At 41.2% G+C, this 19,567-nt stretch overlaps 1 protein-coding gene across 1 annotated transcript in view; it reads right to left on the bottom strand.

Annotated features, from left to right (window-relative positions):
* Positions 1-19,567, bottom strand: part of ABRAXAS2 (abraxas 2, BRISC complex subunit) — a gene marked incomplete in the record, with an annotated part of 1,016,818 nt that overhangs the window by 526,135 nt on the left and 471,116 nt on the right. Inside the window, 2 exon segments of the mRNA XM_044056200.1 lie at positions 6,632-6,822; positions 8,411-8,477. Of these exon segments, the coding sequence (XP_043912135.1) occupies positions 6,632-6,822; positions 8,411-8,477 (258 nt within the window).

The following is a 19,567-nucleotide window of genomic DNA, read 5'->3' as shown; positions in this document are numbered from 1 at the left end:
TAGGCTTTAGCCTAGAATGGAGTGAGGAAGAGGCTAAAGCGTTTGTTTATATATGTACACACAGAAAGAACGGGAATGAGGAGGCAGCTAAAGGCAAGCATTCGTTTATGTATGTACGCATATAAATGAAGGGAGTGAGGAGAAGACTAAAGGGTTAAAGATAAGTGTTCATTTATACATGTGTATACACGCATTAGTGTCTTGTTAAAGAATTCCCTGGTGAGCTTGGTGCCCCACGAGTGTTATTCTTGCAGGGAGTGGATGCAGACATGACTGCTGTGCCTGCTGTTACACCTCCATTTACCAGTCAGTTGATGTTGCACTGGATGGCCTTAAGGCTGTGCATATTCCATGCATCTCAGACTTGATACAGCAGGCAGGCCATCTTGCCTGTCAATTAAGGTCTGACATACAGATTGATCTGCTGTGCCAGGCAATTTAGTCCACAGTCAGTGGCCCTGCCAAGACCTAGGAGAAATTTGAGGATACAATCAGTACAGGTAGAGAGATTCACTAATACAGACTGATATATTATCTCACCAATGTGTCTGGGTGTAGCAGGCCCCACTTCCATTCAATATCTCAACATTGTGAGGTACTGAATTCTGGCAGCCCAGTCTAGAGTGATGTCATCCAAGGGGCAGGGTGGATTTCACAGTTAGTAGTAGTGACAGCAGCATGGAGGAGGTTCTCCTCTCTTGTATCTCTACTGTTTCAGAATCCATCCCTATGTGTATTACTTCTGAGGTCACAATGCCTCACATCTAGTAAATAAATATTTTAGCAAGCCAAGTGTTCACTGCATTGTGAGACAAAATAACCTCAGAGTTGTTACATTTAGTTTAGGTTGTGTGTGGAGCACAGCCCCACTGCATACTTTTCCTTTTCAAATCTAGAAATTGCCAACTGGCATTAAAAAGTACTGCCATTTCCTTTGCTGGGTTTCCTGTTATTGTTTACAGCTGTTTTTTTGCATTGCTGTTGGCACTGCTATTGCTTTGTTGCCACATTAAATGCTCTGCACAACTTTTTTGATATTGTTAGACTGCTGTGACTCCTTAGACCAATTTTACTAACAAGTGACTAGTTATTGTTGTTGTGTCTTTCGGCTTTTCCCGGTTAGGGGTCGCCACAGCGGGACTCCGGTCCGCTAATGATTGGCAGTAGATTTTTACATGCCGAGTTGCCAGCTCTGACGCACAACCTTCAACGAAGGTACGCCCATTCACGCATGTCTCCACAGAGAAGACGCTTTAGCTGAGAATCGAACAGGACAACGTTTTACTGTGAGGCGACAAAGCTACCGTAGCACCACCACTGCAGTCCAAGTGACTAGTACCATTTAATAAAGAGTGCTGTTAAATTTTGCTGTCTGTAACTGCATTCTTAAGCACTGGTCCTCTACTGTTCCCTCAATCCACCTTGGCTTATGAGGGTTATCCACCAACATCTTCATTACAGAGCTTTGTCCAGTGCTTGAGCTGCTCCCTACTACCATAATTTGTGTGTCCTCACCATTCCTCAGATCTCATTTACTGCCATCCCATAACTTCTTTTGACTCATCCTCCACTTTCAAAAAGACAGAAATTTCTCTTGAGATACGTATGGTAGCATTAAATACTATCAAATTTGCTTTTAGTCAACGTGTTTAGTCAACATAATTTGGTTAACTAAGCAGACAATCTACAAAAGGAGTGAAAGACTGCACAATTCCCAGGGTTGGGGAACATGTCCTTTCCCTGTTATTGTGTGATCTTAGCATCAGTATTGCTAATTAGCAAGGAGTGAGGGGTGCAGGGACTTTCTCCCACAAAAAAAAAAATTTTTTTTTCTTTTGCATGCTCCAAGGTTATTGCTTTCTGGATGTTTAGTAATGTTTCAATGTTAGAAACACAGACATTTGCATCTGGTGACCTAACTTAGTAGACCCACATATATATATCTATATATATCTATATGAACTGATGTTGATAACGGGTGACATGAATGCATGTATTGCGGCAGACAACACTGGGTACGAAGATTGCCTAGTACATATGGGTGGGGAAACAGGAATAAAGGAGAGGCCATTCTAGACTTCTGTCTGGCAAATGGCTTGATGGCGGCCAACACATCCATGGTTCAGCCAGAGAGACAGTCACAAGATCACATACAAGAGTGGCAAACATGCAACTCAGGTACACTTCCTCCTGGTAAAGAAAGGGCTCAGGGTTAAATTCAGCATTGCACACTCATCCTCAATGAACAGGTAGTCTACAACATAAACTACTGGTTGCTACAATAAGCTGCAAGCCATGATCAGAGAAGGTTTTATGGTTAACAGAGACTAAGCTAAAAACCTGGAAGTTGACTGGAGAGAGAGCACAATAGTCCAAGGGATTTCTCAGGGCTCTAGCAGCTCAAGAAGAAAAGGGAATAGGTGGAGTTGAAGAATGACAGTGTCTCAAAACAGCATGTGTGAGGACTACAGCACAGATATGAAGCCAAGGTATCCTTCGGTAGACTATTTCAAACCTAGCCAATAACCAAAGGTAAGAATCAAACCCTGTACTTTGAATCTATGAGGTAAACACCTTAACCATTACGTCAAACCCTACTTACAAGTAAGTACTAGGCTAGCTACCCTTGTCAGCCATTTTAAGCAGAGCTAGGTTGTCTTTCAAAGGTGAGAATCAAACTGTGTACCTCATATGTCTGTGAGGCAAGCACCTTAAACATTATACCAGCTGCCAAAGCTACGAAAGGAAAGTTGGTGGTGTAATGAGCAACTTAAGGAAGTCATCAAAAGAAAGTAGCAGTTCAGGAAAAAGTGGGAGATAGAAAAGACAGAGCAGGCTAAGAAGGAATAATGGTTGGGTAACAAACACCCTAAGAGTGGAGTTGCAATAGCAAAGAACACGGCATCAGAAGCACTCTACCAGCTTCTCAAAAGTGACCAAGTAGATGACAAAGCAACTCTATCAGGTTGCAAGGCAAAGACAGAAAGGTAAAAAAGATAGTCAGACACCCTTTTTAAGAGATGTTGGCAACAAACTCAACGTTAAATCACTGCCACGAAGCAAGATCTTTTTCACAGCAGCATTACTGATACCACACACAAGCCTGTCCTTTATTAACTCATCTTTTAAGTCACAAAACAGACATGTTTTAGCTTTGTTTCTCAGGTCAGTTACATAGGCTGCAAAAGTGTCCCCTGGTTTCCGATCTCTCGTGTAAAACAAATGCCTCTCTAATGTAATATTTGTCTGGGGGTTACACATTTCTCTGAACTTGCACTTCAAACACTTGGGGTCTTCCCATGATTCAGCATGTACAACAATATGACAGTTTTCACCTTCTTCATATACTGCTGGTGCATATACAATTGAAGATTCTCTTTCTATGGCCTCTGATCCATCTAGATTTAGCAAAATGAATGCCCTGGTGTGTGCATCTTTATCTGAATAAGCTGCTTACATAAAATATCATACTCTTGCTCAAATATTCAATTCTCTACAGTATTCTGATCAAATACAAGAGGTAAGGGCTTTCGAAATCCATCTGCCGTATTAACACATACCAGTGACGGGTTTTGCAAATAAGCACGAACACATACACATATGCCAGAAACTTATGCCAGTACTTGTAACTTTGCCCAATAGCATAACAAGCTTCTGTATAACTGAACTTGGCAAAATAAGTCTCCGTCAGGCACTGTAATACTCTTGAAATTATCGTACTGCAAAAGTAATTTGTCGTCATTTTAAGAAACGTTTCAAATAACTGCGTGATGCAAATGAACTGGGCAAGAGAACCTCAGAGTCAATGACATTTCGAAATAATTGAACTTTGCAAATAAACTGTACACAACACATTGCAATTTCCTCAAAATGGTGGTACCTTTCTAGGCAATTCTTTACAGTGCAAGAAACACACTGTAATGGCGGCACTTTGCAAATAGACACACCCAGCACAGGAAACTTCTCAAAATGGCTATACTTTGACTGCACCTCACAAAATAGTTGCATTCTGCATACAAATAAACTCTTTGGAATACATATACAGTAATACGCACAAACTAAGCACCTTTACACATTTTGAGAAACTTCAAATAACTTAAGTTAAGGCCTTGATACAAGTTGCAGTTAAGCCAAAACACAGCACTTTGCCAAAACATGCAGTCACCTTGCTTTATTTATGCTTAATGTGCCCTTTTTTCCCTTATATCTGTTTTTTCTTGTTTAATCTCTTTTCATGCCCATTGTACTTTCTTGTGCTCGTTTTACTCTAAACATGCCCGTTTTGCCTTAAACATACTCATTTTGCTTTTCTGTTAATCGTTTCATCAAATACCTTTACTTTAAGCATTTCCCTTAGTTAATAAACCTTTTGTGCCTCCCGGTTGTTTAATAATACACTTTGTGCCCTTGTAATGCCACATTTTGTCCTTTTTATAAAATAAGTAGTTTGTGGAAATTCCCGTTACCTTTGATTCTTTTCTGGCCCATTATCGTGCTCTTTTCTCTTAGTTTACCTTCACTCTCATCTTTGCACCTCATGGCTCTGATTATCATTCTGTGCGATCCTGGTTCTGACACCATGTTGCTCGTCTACTTTGGACACAACAGAAGAGTCTTTGTGGGTTCTGTTCAAGCAGCTTTATTTTATATAAACACATCACGATAGAAGTTTATTGACTTTAACTTAAGTAACTTATATACAAATTAACTGCTGCAATCATACAAGTTCACTCCCTGGCTGTACTCTCAAAATGGCACTAGGAATAGCAAGTGCCTGGCATTTATACGTGCATGCTCAGTCTTTGACATACTTCTTAAAGACACAGCACGTACACTCTGATCTACAGCACATGGGAAGAAAAGTACAGTTGTGTACACTTACCATAAATGTAGATGTTCGAGTGTATTCACTGTTGCAGTCATCACACCTGGGTTATCTGCCTGACGAAGAACATCCGAGTACAGATAAGACAGTTGTATGGCAGCAAACGGGGGGAATCAGAAGCTGACAATTGAGATACAAAAGGAAAACAGTGGAACAAATTGACAGTTTCAAGTATTTGGGAGGGAAGTTTGAATGACAAGGTCAAATCTAGAATCAGAGGGGCTACAACCAACTGACACAGACTGTCAGGACAGTGCATGACAGAAGAATGCAAAAGAAGCTAAAAGTAAGGTGTACAAAACAATGGTGCAACCAGTACTACTGCATGGTACAGAAGCCTGAGCAGTGAAGGCTGAGCAGCTGAGGAAACTAGAGGTGAAGGAAATGACGTGTCTTGAGACAGGTGGGTATGATGCACACCATGCGACAAAGAAATGAGGACATCAGAGCAGTAGCCAAAGAAGCTCCAATTACAGATAAGGTCAAAGAGACCAGCCTAAGGTATTTGGGCACATGTTCAGAAAAGCAGAAGGCAATCTGGAGAAGATTTGGGACAGACAGGAAAAAGGCAAGAAGAGATGTGGGTGTCCAACAAACAGGTGGACGGACCGTTTCAGAGAAGAACTGCAACCGTCAGGCATGACTGCATGACTGACTATCAGTCAGGCAGAACTGCCAGACAGGGTAGAAGAGTGGCACCGAATCGAGAAAAATGGCGACAGTTGACATGACACCCCAACCATGACAATGATGACATAGAAGGGAAAATATAACAAAATAGGATAGATTTCTAAAGAAATATATGAGAATATTTGGTTTGGAAGATGTGAATTCTTGAATCCTGGGTTGTTAAGCACTGCATATGGGAACTCTTTCCACAATGGCAGCTATGCATGGTCAAGCAGCAAGATCAAAGTACACTTTAACCTTGTCTAATAAAAGAGTGGAAATGCTTACTGCGAGTATGAAAAAAATGTCATGCTCAGGCCCCACAAAATAGAAGCAATGCTTATGATGGCCTTGAACACTGATCTGGTAGAAAAATAAGCACTTAGAAAGTATACACTTTCTAGGTTTTAAACAAGGGCACTATAAACTGCTAAGTTTAAGGAGAGGAGTCAAACCATGCAAATGGCTAAAAACAACTGCTAACAGTTGGAGTAGTGAAGCTTAAAGTGAGAAGCCTTACAATTTGCCAAAGAACTTGTGCCTATACCTGTACTAGGGTCTTAAGTGAGAAATCTGGAGAGCCATGCAAAGCAACAAGGGTTTAGATCCCAAGAGTAGAACTATAAAAGGTCCTTCAAAGTAATAAGCACAATTTTTAACATTCAACACCAGGTCCTTGTTTGACACTTTCTAAATAAAACACACAAAACATTCAGGCTAAATGGGCCCTTGCCGAAATGTGATAAGCATTTTACTCGCTAATTTAGAATTATTCAAAACAGTTACATCTCTGTCTGTTCAGAAACAGGAAAATGCCTTTTTTTTCTGAGCTTATGAACTGGACTTCTCTGAATAAGGATAAAAATGATATTTGTTAGCAAACGTGTTTTATCACAAGGTTTTATACATCTTTCTGGAATACATACTGCCCAGGTAATATGAGCTCACTGACAACTTGAAATGTTACAAAATTGGAGGGCTTGTTTTCAGTTTGTTCTTAAGGAATCAGCTCATACAAACTATTGACAGAACAGCAAATCCTCTGAATGAAAACCATACAAAGCCTTTGTTAATTACCTTCGATTTGGTCTAAAAAGCACATACTCTAAAGCATGTGTTGAACTATTGGCAGTAGAGATGAAACTGAAGAGGAGGAAGACAAGGTCAGGTACTCCAAGAATTTCTGTCAGTTGTTTATGGATGATCTGCTCACGATAGGACATCTGCTGTTGAGTATTTCTCCTAAACCTGTACCAACCAATAACGTTCTGTAACAAAAATAATGTGACGCTATCAGACAGGAATTTATTACAGATGCATTCAGTTATACCAGCTAACCTGCATATAGGGTAAAAGGGCTGCTATCGACAACAGACTAATACATTTGTTATTCTACAAGTATTCTTAAATTAAGCCAGACATGATGCTAATGGATTACAAGTGCTCACAGCATGAAAATACTGATACCGGGGCAATCAAATTTTCTTAAAATACAGTCAATTTAATTTTGTTGTTAAACTACATGTAGTCTGGGTCCAACAGTGCCTCTAGCAGATGTAAAGTACAAAGACATACTAATGCCAGGAATATCTGACAGAGCAGAGAAGGAAACCTAAAGTCATCAAATAGTTGGCACTTCTACAAGTCAAGATTAAATAACATTGCATCCAGAATAAAACATCACCTTTTGGGTAATCAAGAAGAGCACTTGAAATAGTTAAAAAAAAATCCTTTCTAAACTTCTAACTTACAAATCATTAATGCCAGAACAGGCCATTTTGCTAGCCGACCTATTCAACATTTGGTAAAGTACTGCTACCATACACTTAAGATTTCACAACTAAAATCTATTACGTTCATTTACATATAGGATGAAGTCTACTGGTGCTTTTTTCTTTATCAAACTTAAAACCTTCAGTTTGTTATAACTGCAGAGAAAATTCAACAAACTTCAAGTTCCCTTAGTGTAACTGAGAAATGTGCAATTAGGAAAAATGATTATATTAAATGCACTTTTGGTGCACAAGTGTAATAATGACAGTCATTCTATCATGTGTCAAACTATTGTGACAGGAATACTGTTAATTAGCTATGGGGGTTTACAATGAAAAAGTAGCAACAGAATTTCCTCGCAAGTTGACATTATCCCAGTGCAAAGAATCAGTTTATTCAGTTATGTCACAAAAATGCTAAATGCTAATGTAATTCTGATATCATGTTATTCATTCACTCATTGCCAGACTACATGCTTAACCCAATTCGGGATCAGGGGAAAGCCAGCACCTATCTAGGCTCACAATGTGAACAAGAGACAGAACACCAGTTTATCGTAGTCTTGGAACTGATATGTCCTAAAAACATGTTTTGCAGAGTTTTTTTTTTTTACATTACAGAAATAACAGACTCAGTCTGCATGTGACATCCTAACAATGTTACAATAATAAGCAGGGAATGTCATACTTCCCCTTTAAAACCAGTCCTTTAACTACTGATGGTCTCTTTTCTAAGAGTGTTCTCACTACAATGCATTTATACTAAAGCAACCCCCTCATGTCAGGTGACAAAGATGGTACAATCGCTGATGTTGCACAGCAAACAATCTGATTAGATCAAGCACTCAAGTCCCAAAATGCCATACTTAGACTGTTATGGGATTACAGCAAACATCTTTAATCAAACAACTTCTTTGTTCTCCTGAAGGTTAGTATTACAAAATGTTGCCCACAGCAAATAAAATAGCTAGTCTACAACCGCAAAGCAATACAGTCTGATTACCCAAGTTCTCCATTTCTGTAAAAAAACATGGAAAGGCACACAACAATTCAGAACAGTAGTTTGAAGAAAAATTACACTTACTTTTCCTCGATCATTAAGAATTCTTTCCAGGTTTTCCCGATTGACTTTACCCGTATTATCATAGAAGCTTGAAAAAAAAAATATGCTTCATTAGCATATAAGCAATCCAACTTGTAATTTCCTTTCAAAATCTTAAAAACAGTAGTTATGTACTTACCATAACACTGGAGCCTTTCATCTATGTCCATCCAATACAACTGATGTGTCTTTGGACCAATTGTTGGATCCAAGCCAGTAAAACTAGTGCTACAGCCTCGAGCGCCTTTAATTTTTTTCCTTCTTATAAAGCACCTGCGTATCTAGCTACCTCAGACTTAGATTGTTTCCTAAAGAAAGTGAACTGGACTCCAAATGGAGATAACTGATGAAGAGCTACAATAGTCTTTCAGGTTCTCTGGGAATAACAATTTGGAAGGGGGCTGGAGGGCTGAAGAGAGGAATTCTACATCAGCAAGTACTTAACTATTGCATCTATTCATCCTGTCAGTCTGATCTAACTGATGGGTCAGAATCCCAAGCTGTCAAATATTTCTGGGGAGTAATGGCATGAGACCCTTGAGGAGAGTGGCCCCAAACTAAGCCATGTAACTGAAAATAATATCCACTTTTAGCATGCAACACAGGTCAAGCTGACAGCACAGATTTGAAGAACTGAAGAATTTCTAAAGAAGACTGCTAGAAGTGGCAACAGACTTAGAAGACTGAGCTTTAGGTCTGCATGGCAAGATATAAATAGAATAGAAAAAGGAAATGCAATCAAATAGCCACCCGAAAGGGATATTTTTGAAACCTTAGACCCAAAGTTTAAACTGTGAGCTTTGGCCAACTGAGACCTGCATGAGTGGAGTTAAGTAGATTTTTATCTGCACTTTTATCAAATAATACACAATTTAAAGTAATTTGTTTGTGTTGCATTGAGCAATATCTAGCTGGAAGTTGTGACTGTTTTTTCAGTAGGTCTTATACAAGTGGTATTTTCAGTTAAGGCTTGTTAAAAAACCTGCATAGCCAGTGATAAGTGGGGGTAGTTTATCTCATTGTTATTCGGTTTCTGTCTTATGCAAGTGGTACAGTGAATTGTTTTCTGTTTAAACTGTGAGCTTTGGCCAACTGAGACCTGCATGAGTGGAGTTAAATAGATTTTTATCTGCACTTTTATCAAATAATACACAATTTAAAGTAATTTGTTTGTGTTGCAATGAGCAATATCTAGCTGGCTTTGAAACTGCCCGCCTCTCTTGTAAATTTGCACTTGGATACTCCTCCTGAGCCCATCTCATTTGCTCACTCAAAAAAAAAAAAATAAAATAATTTTATCTGCTTTTATTGTATTTGTGTTTCTTCCTACTTTATTTTGCTTTTGCGTCATCTTAAAAGTACTCAGTTGTATTTATTACTGCTTGGTGTAACTCATTCTAAAGCCTTTTAGTTTAAGCACTTGGGCTTCAGACCAGTTGTTTTACATTAGGAAGGTTTGTGGCCTGCACTGTGGTGGCAGGACTGGTAGCTTACATCCTTCTAAGTTGGGAACTGCTGATTGAGGGCTCAGTGTCTGTTATTCTAAAAGTGTATTAGTTCTGGTTTAAGCACTTGGGCTTCAGGCCAGTTATTTTACATTAAGAAGGTTCATGGTCTGCACTCTTGTGGGAGGAGAGGCTGGACTCTGCCCATCTGAGCTGGGAATTTCTGGTTAAAGGCTTATAGTGCCTGCATATCTGAACTGTTTCTTACTGAAATTGGTACACCTTGTTTGCTGTACCATAGACTAGATCCAGGCCTGCTGAATCTAGCTTTGTTTGTATGCTTGTTGTTGTTTGTTTGCTTGTTATTTCCCTGAAACGCTAATTCCACCTAAAACACGGCTTTTCAGCACTTCTGTGGATCCCTAGTGATATCTGTATTGCTTACTGTACTTATTTCCTTGTTTCACTTGAATAAAAGTTACTGTTTGTCGTTTTTGCATTTAAGTTACCTGTAGCACATTGCATTTAAGTTACCTGGCACTTGCTCACTAAAGCAATTATATAAGTCAGCACTAAAAAATTAAAAGCACTACACCCTCACAAACTCCCATTGAATACCTTGTTCCCCCCATTGGCCTTTTTTTTTCCAATTATAAAGGAATTCCCAATACTATTCTAACATGTCCAAAGGTCAGTTGTCAATCCCCTCTCCGGTCCAGCTGGTGAATCTGGAAATCTTGAGGCAATGTTACAACTGCCTCATGTACACAGACAACCCTCTCCTCCTCCCAACAAATTCCAACACATGTGAGAGATGCAACCATATAGCCAAACTGGAGGCTAAGCTCTCTCAACTCAGTACTGGCATAACCAGGAGGAAAAGGAAACCACACTCACTACAATTCCAGTCTCACATAGACCTACCACGACAGCAAACCAAACACATAAACACACAAAAACATACTCTGAGGCTCTAAATAAAAATCTGCCTAAGCAGCAGAGACCTCCAAAGCAGACACACAGGCAACCGCTACCCCAAAACAAAACACGTGCAACACATAGCTCACACAGCCAGTGTGCCGAACAGTCACAGCCCTTAAGGCTAAACAACACACCTGATACACTTGTAATAGGTGACTACCAACAGGCACACTGACATCCCGCTCACCAGGCTGAACAAGGAGAAGGTCACGGTGAGCTGCCTGTTGGACGCTAGGATCCGCCACATAACACAAGCACTCAGGTCACTCCAAGGCAAGTACAAATATGACTCAGTCATTGTCCATGCTGGTGTGAATGACCTGAGATGTAGCTCCCTGGACTACATGAAGAGAGACATAGAGGAGCTCTCTGAGCATGTAGCCCAGGCCAGTATGACCCTGACCTTGAGTAGCATCTTACCCTCACCAAGAATGATGCCACAATATGAAGACAAGATGATCAATTTCAACAATTGGCTTAAGTATTGGTGTCATTCAAAGGGGATCCAATGCCTGTCAGCCTGGGATGACATGCTCGACAAGCCACGATGCTTCTCTAGGGACGGCTTGCACCTATCATCCCTGGGCTTTCGGATATTGGCAAAGGCTCTTGCTACCCCCATAGTGCCTTTTTTAGGCAAGGCTCAAAAGACAAACCCACCTCCATAGGTATCACAAGGGAAAAGAAACTAAGAGTAGGTCTACTCAACGCCAGAAGTCTAAACCTCAAGATGCATGCACTCGAAACTCTCCTTAGCATGGAGAACATCGATATCTGTGCAGTAACAGAAACCTGGTTCAAGGCTCCCGAGAGCACCCCAGCACTACCAGGTTATACCTCATACTATGCTTTTCGGCCCCAAAACTTGGACCGAACCACAAAAGGAGGGGGAGTATCAATATTCGTCAAAGATACTCACACCTCAAGGTTGGTGGCACAGCACGAAGCATCAGAGACTATCCATGTGCAACTAACAGTGGGTAAAACTGCCTTCCAGTTTATAGCCTGCTACAGATCACCCTCCCAAACCCAGGAACTCCACTCGGCCTTCCTGAGAACACTGGAAAATATGAAGGTCTCTCCAAACACCATTATATGGGGCGACTTCAACTACCCAAACATAGACTAGGAGCATTACTCTAGCTCCAACACCCTAGCCCAAAGGTTCCTAGAATTTATAAACTCAAATGCTATGGAACAACTTTGTTACCACTCCTACAAGAGGGGAAAGCATACTGGACCTGATCATCACCAAAATGGGGACTCTATGCTCCAGACCAGAAGTGTATCCCTCACTGGTAAGATCCGACCATAAATTAATCTCACTGGATATTCACATTCCGACCTCACCCCCTGCCCAGAAAACCACAGTGAAAAAAGTACAGTTTTGTACCTACCATAAATGTAGATGTTCGAGTGTACACCCTGCTGCAGTCATCACACTTGAGTTATCCTGTCGTCAGGCAGTCCCGCAGTCGGCCAGAATTCCAAAGTCTTGGTCCGGCGTCGGTTGCTGTCACTTCTTCCTTGACGTCAGTGCGCCAGGGGTATATATAATGCATGACAAAAACCAAACACAAACCAAAAACCAAACGAAAGAAAATGGAACCGACAATGGGTACTGGAGGACTGAAACCACCACAAAAACGAATTTGACCTAGGTTTCGTCTTTATTTAGACTTCTTCAGAACAAAATGTTAAAAAGTGGTTACCCACCAGCATTTATACAAGATAAGATGACATCATTGATCAATTAGTCAATTAAAAACTTAAAAGGCAAAAAACATTTCACCATGCTTAAAGCAACCTGAGCACACACCCACAAACAAATCACTTATAATATGGTGAACATACTGCATTAGTGATAGTAAAAAATTCATAAATACGGTGTCACAAAATCAAATAACAAAATGTTATAATGAAAATGAACACCTAGCATCACACCATGTAATATGTAATGTTAAAAAAATACAATTATACATGACAAGTGAAATTATCAAATAGTCACCCAAGAATGTGTTTCAATTTTAAAATTATTAGGACACAATTAATCAAATTGTTAATGTGGATAATGATAGCCATACTCTACCTGTGACCGATAACACCAGTAGTTATTTTTCCGAACACAACCTTTATTTTATCACCACTTATTCTTATGATGCTCTCAATATTAGGGGCATTATATACAACAATTGGAGGTTTCTCAGGTTAGATTGTTTGGTATGGGACAAGCTTGGTACTTATCCCAAATGTGTTTTTAGGAAGGCTAGGTCGTTGAAACAGCTATTAGAGAAAGGTGATAATGTTTCCATTGTGACTGGTAGGCCCGTCGGGAATTTTAAATGTGGGAGATGTAGTGTGTGTCATCACATCTTAGTAACAGGTTCCAATTTACAAGTGGTAGGTGTGCCTATTAGATTATATGGGCATTTTGACAGTCATAAAAAATGTGGTGTACATGGCACAGTGTGTACAGTGTCCGGCGTTTTATGTCGGAAAAACTAGTAGAGCCTTTAAAGAGAGGATTAATGAGCACCTCTCAGATATAAGGCTAAGGAAAAGCACTAATGCCCTTTACAGGCACATTGAAACGCATGATGGATATCATTTCAAGTTTAGTATATTGCAAAATATAATTAAGGATGTACAGGGTAGGATTTTAGATTTGCATTTAGATATTAGTGAAGTAAGGTGGCAACTTAGGTTGAATGCAACTGCCTTTCCTGGTATTAATGATCATATTAATATAGCCCCAATTTTAAAATTGAAACACATTCTTGGATGACTATTTGATAATTTCACTTGTCATGTAATAATTGTATTTTTTTAATATTACATATTACATGGTGTGATGCTAGGTGTTCATTTTCTTTATAACATTTTGTTATTTGATTTTGTGACACCCTATTTATGAATTTTTTACTATCACTAATGCAGTATGTTCACCATATTATAAGTGATTTGTTTGCGGGTGTGTGCTCAGGTTGCTTTAAGCATGGTGAAATGTTTTTTGCCTTTTAAGTTTTTAATTGACTAATTGATCAATGATGTCATCTTATCTTGTATAAATGCTGGTGGGTAACCACTTTTTAACATTTTGTTCTGAAGAAGTCAAAATAAAGACGAAACCTAGGTCAAATTCGTATATATAATGCATCCGACACCATTTTCTTCAGTTTTTCTTGCCCCAGATGTCAGGTGCCCCCAAAAAGGTGGTCAGTAAATAGAACCAAATTATGTAATTTTTGCACAAACACAAAATCCCTCCAGCTATAAGCAAATACATCAGGAAGGAATTGTAGAGATTTAGCAAGTTAGATCAGAGGGGATGGAGGGTAACCTGGATTGCAGCAGGGTGTACACTCGAACATCTACATTTATGGTAGGTACAAAACTGTACTATGTTCATCGTGTTGCCCTGCTGCAGTCATCACACTTGGGTAGAATCCCAAAGCTAAGGATGGGTGGAGGAGTTATAAAGGGTTAGAGGAGGCTAGAAGGCCCTGCAGAACTGCAGTGGCGAAGCCAGCCCTAGTCTTAGAATAAAGTGGTAAGTGATAGTGTTTGGTAAAGGAGTGTACTGAACTCCAAGTTGCAGCTTCCAAACTCTCCTTGGTTGGAACCCCCCCTGAGGAAGGCTGTAGATGTAGTTGTTGCCCTGGTAGAGTGGGGCCTAATGGTAGCAGGAACTGGTTTTCCATGATGGGTATAGCAAAAACGAATGCAATGTCCTATCCATTTGGAAATGGTTTGTTTTGATATAGCCTTCCCTTGTGAAGCTGTACATAGGATACAAAGAGCTGGTCAGATTTTCTGAAAGCCTTAGTTTTATCCAAGTAGTAACAAAGTTGTCTGTGAATGTCGAAGGAATGCAGGAGTCTTTCTCCTTTGTATTGTGGATTTGGGAAGTAGGTGGGTAAGTGGATGGTTTGATTTAAGGCCACACTGGAAACCACCTTAGGCATGAAGGAAGGATTAGTTCGTACAGAAACTCTGTCTTGATGGAAAATGAGGAAAGGTTCCATTGCCATTAGTACCTGCAGCTCTGAGACTCTTCTAGCTGAAGTTATTACTAGCAGCAGGGCAGTCTTCCATGATAGGAACTGTAGATCTGCAGAGAAACTGGTTCAAAGTGAGGTAACGTAAGTTTTTCCAGAACAAAATTGAGGTCCCATGGTGGTGTAGGTGCTCTCCTGGGGGGCCTAATGTTTTTTGCCCCTCTGAGGAACTGCCTTAGAAGTGGATGCGAAAATAAGGGTGGATCCGTGTTGTAGTGGGCTGAAATAGCTGATGCATGGATTTTAATGGAAGAAAAAGAAAGTCCTTTGTGTAACATTTCAGTTAAATACTGTAGAATCTGAGGCATGTGAGGCTGAAGTGTGTTTTGGCCTTTAGCTTGGTTCCAGGCACAAAACCTTTTCCATTTGTACGAATAGGCCTTCCTGGTGCTGGGCCTCCTAGCTTCCAGAATAACATCCATAACTGCTTGGGAAAGAGGAGCTGGTTAGATGCTTAAGTGATTTGCCATGCAGCCAGATTTAAGGTTTTGAGCTGGCTGTGAAGAATCTGATTGTTTTGTTGTGTGAGCAAATGGGCAATTTGTGGTAAAATCCAAGGTGGGCCCTGGGGCATATTCCTCAATAGTGGGTACCAGTGCTGGCGTGGCCAGTCTGGAGCTATGAGTATCAGTCGTGGTCTCTCCTTTCTGACTTTCAGAAGCACCTTTGTGAGGAGAGGCAATGGAGGGAAGGCATATACTGTCAGGATTTTCCAACTGAATGAGAGTGTGTCCACTTTCCAAGCTTGATGGTGAAGTGTCCTTGTACAAAATTTTGTTAGTTGATAGTTTTGAGGACTGGCAAACATGTCTATGTCTGGAATACCCCATTTCTGAGTTATCATTGCAAATACTTGTAGATCCAGTTTCCACTAGTGGGGATCCATGATGTTTCTGCTGAGGTCGTCTGTCAATGTGTTCTTTTTTCCTGGCAGGAATTGAGCTTGTAACTGAACTTGGTAGGCCAGAGCTGTGTTCCACAAGGTCATTGCTTGCCTGCATAGAGGGTAGGAGTGTGTACCCCCCTGTTTATGTACCACATTACTGTGGTGTTGTCCGTCCTTATTGTAAGTTGTCCTGGATGTAATAGATTCTTGAAGGCTGTCAGAGCATTCTGTACAGCTAGCATCTCTTTTTCATTGATGTGCAGATTCCTTTGATCTGCAGTCCATACGCCTTGAACGCACTGTCCTGCCATGTGTGCCCCCCAGGCGTAGTCCGATGCATCTGTTGTCATAGTTTGCCTGGCTGGGGGCAAGGTGAAAGGCTGACCCGTGTTGAGGTGACATGCCTGTGACCACCATAGAAACTACTGTTGTAGGCAGGGAATGAGAGATATCATTGTGTCCAAGCTGTGGCTGTGTTGAGACCATACGCTTTTTAGGTACCACTGTAATTTCCTCATATGCAGCTTTGCAAATGGTATTAGTAGTATGCAAGATGCCATGAAGCCCAAGGCCTGCAGAATTTTTCTTGCAGGTAGTTGGGTCTTTGTTGCCATTGTTTTGAAATATTGAGTCAGTTGCAGTTGTTTGTCTGGCATCAGATAAGCCTTCTGTGCCGTTGTTTTCAAGCTGGCACCCAGGAATGTCGTATTTTGTGAGGGTACTAGTTTTGATTTCTTTTCGTTTACTGTGTACCCCAGGCAACTTAGAAGATGTTTTACAAAAGCCAGATGTTGTAAGAGGATGTCCTTGCTTTCTGCTTGGATGAGACAGTCGTCCAGGTATGGGTATATTTGAATTCCTCTTTGTCTGCAGTATGCAATTACTGGTGCCAGGCATTTTGTGAAGACACTGGGCACAGTAGATAAGCCAAAGGGCAGTGCAGAGAATTGGTAATGGGTTGAACCTGCAATGAAACGGAGGTATCCTTCTGCAACTTTGTCTGATAGGGACATGCAGGTATGCCTCCTTGAGGTCCAACGTTACTAGCCATGCTTTCTTGCCCAACATGGGAAGAAGCTGCTGTAGTGTTAGCATCTTGAATTTGGGTACTTGTAAGAAGGTGTTTAGAATTGAAAGGTCCAGAATTGGTCTCCAGGCATTGTCCTTTCTGGGAATGAGAAAGAGTCTTGAGTAAAATCCTTGGCCTTGCTCTCGAGTAGGTACCAGTTGAATGGCTCTCATGTCCATGAGAGCTGTAAATTTGTTTTTGTGCCTCTGCCCATTGATTTTGTGGCAGGTTTGGCATTCCTCTTTTCATTGACAAGGTGTGAAAATGGAATCTGTATCCTCGTAAAATTATGTCTAGGACCCATTTGTCCTTTGTGACAATGTGCCAGATGTCTGAAAAAAGTGCGAGTTTTCCTCCCAAGGGGGCTGCCAAGAGAGAGTTTCTTGGCCAAATGAGATGCAAGTCATTGAGTTTGCCTCCTGGTAGTTTGGGACCTGTCTTCTCCTCCCTTCTGTGTTGCAGTGCCCCATTGGCGAGGTTTGTACTGGGCTTGTGGTTGTCCTCTGCCTCTTGGACATCTGTATTTACCCCTCTGTGGTCTGTCAGTAGCTGGAAAGGACCAATTTTTTGTTGGCCAATTTCTGCTGAAGCGAGGGGGCTGAACCTGTAGGAAATCTTTGACTGTCTGCATAGATTTTGCCTTATCCTCCATTTTCTTTAAGACTTCTGCTTTAACTCCAAAAAGAACATCCTGCTGTAAGGGAGCATCTAGAAGCTTTGCTTTGACATGATCAGGCAGAGTTTGTTCCTTTAACCAAGCATGCCTACGTATAACAGACCCAGTGACCGCTGCTCTGCAGGAAGCCTCCAAAGAATCAAACCCACATTGTAAAGTATGTTTGCCCACCTATTCAGTTTCATGCAACAGATCCTGCATTTATTTCAATTCAGACTGTTGAGGGAGTGTACTCATTTTTTGTTTTAACTGAGACATTAGAAATTGCTGATATTTTAGCATGTGGAATTGGCAATTTAGTGCCCTGATAGCTAGAGTGGCTCAGGTGTAAACCTTTTCCCCCAACTGTCTAGTGCTCTGGAGTCCCTTTAAGAGGGTACAGGATTTTTTGCCATAGAAGCCTTAGCCCCTTTGGGACCCTGGGAGATAGTCTCTAGATCAGCAACAGGGCTTTTATAAAGAAATTTCTGGGAATAAGGTACTCTATAGTATCTGTCAGGTTTGGCCGGAGCAGGAGGCAGAGAATCTGGGTTCAAACTGGATTCTAAGTAAACATCATCCACTATGTCTAAAACTGTGGGGATGGCAAGTGGTATGTGCTGTGGGAGTAAAAGAAACTCTCTGAGCCTTTTCTTTGAGTCAGAGAAGTCCTGACCTTCCCAGTGAAAATGTTCCCTCATAGTGTGAAAAGTTTCCCCAAAGGAGTAGTCTTCAGGAGGAGAAGCTGAGGGTATAGAATCCTCAGCATCAGAATCTTCATAAGGGGAGAAGGAGTAATCTTGACCCTCAGAAGAGCCTGAGGAAATAGACACTTGCTCAGAGGAGGCATATTCTTCCTCTTGTCTAGACCTTTTGTCAGGTGGGGGTTGGGAACCCCTGATTAAAGAGATCAAATCTTCAGCCATTTTGAGCATCTGTTTCTTAGGCACGGGGCCTTGAACTGGAGACTGAATGCAGTCTTTTTAGGTTTAATAGCAGTCTTAGTCTTAGGGTACGTTTTAATGGTGAGCGTCGTCGGTCTGAAAACGCCTCCAGAAACCGAAGGAGTTTCTGCAGCACCGACATCTTTTTCAGCAGTGTCGTCGGAAGGGGCAGAACAAAATGGCTGCGCTGGCCTAGTACTTTCCGCCAAAAGTTCCAAAGCGGTCTCAGGTTCCAGATCTGCGGTAGTCAGGGGTTGCGTCGGAGCCTCACTGAAAACCGGTGAACCGGAGACCGGACCAGACGAGGCCTCGGAGTCTGGCCTGGGTCTAGGCTGCCTGTCCTTATCCTTGCGTTTTTTGTGCACGCCGGTAGTCGGTTGCTCCGACGACATAGTGTAGTTAAATTTTCTACCGAAGTAGTGTCGTGTGAAATCAAAGCGTTTTTTAATAGTACGCTTATTAAACCTGGCACAAAAATGACAAAGTACAGTTTTGTAACTACCATAAATGTAGATGTCCGATAGGAATGCATCTGCAGTCCTTACAAATGGGTTGTCCTGTCGTCAGGCAGCCCTTCGGTCGGCCGGATTCCAAAGTCTGGGTCTGGCTTCGGCTGGTGTTGCACTTCACCCGACGTCATCGCTGCAGTTTTTCGGGTATAAAGGCATCAGCCGACGCCATTTTCCTCAGTGTTTCTTGCCCCAGATGCCAGGTGCCCTCTTGGATGGCTAAATTTGGATAAATGCCAATGTTTCCAAATAGTAGAGAGCAAACACATAAAATAAGCATGTATGTGCATATATACAAACAAATACACCATAATAGATCCCCCCCCAAGCTAGCTGAAGGATGGCAAATACCCTAGGAGTACCACAGAGGGGAAGGTGGGTGGGTAATCCTGACTGCAGATGCATTCCTATCGGACATCTACATTTATGGTAGGTACTAAACTGTACTATGTCCTTCAAGGATGCATCTGCAGTCCTTACAAATGGGTAGAATACCATAGCTAAACTAGGGAGGAGGAAAAAAGGAGAGATTATGGTGTAGTTAGGATCCCTTGCAAAACAGCAGTGGCAAAACCTGCTCGGGATCTAGAGT

Source organism: Protopterus annectens, chromosome 14.part0 (assembly GCF_019279795.1).
Source record: "Protopterus annectens isolate FY-2018-M chromosome 14.part0, PAN1.0, whole genome shotgun sequence".
NCBI classification, from domain to species: Eukaryota; Metazoa; Chordata; order Ceratodontiformes; family Protopteridae; genus Protopterus; species Protopterus annectens.
Note: the sequence above shows the minus strand (reverse complement) of the source record. Positions and strands in the feature narration are given on the sequence as shown.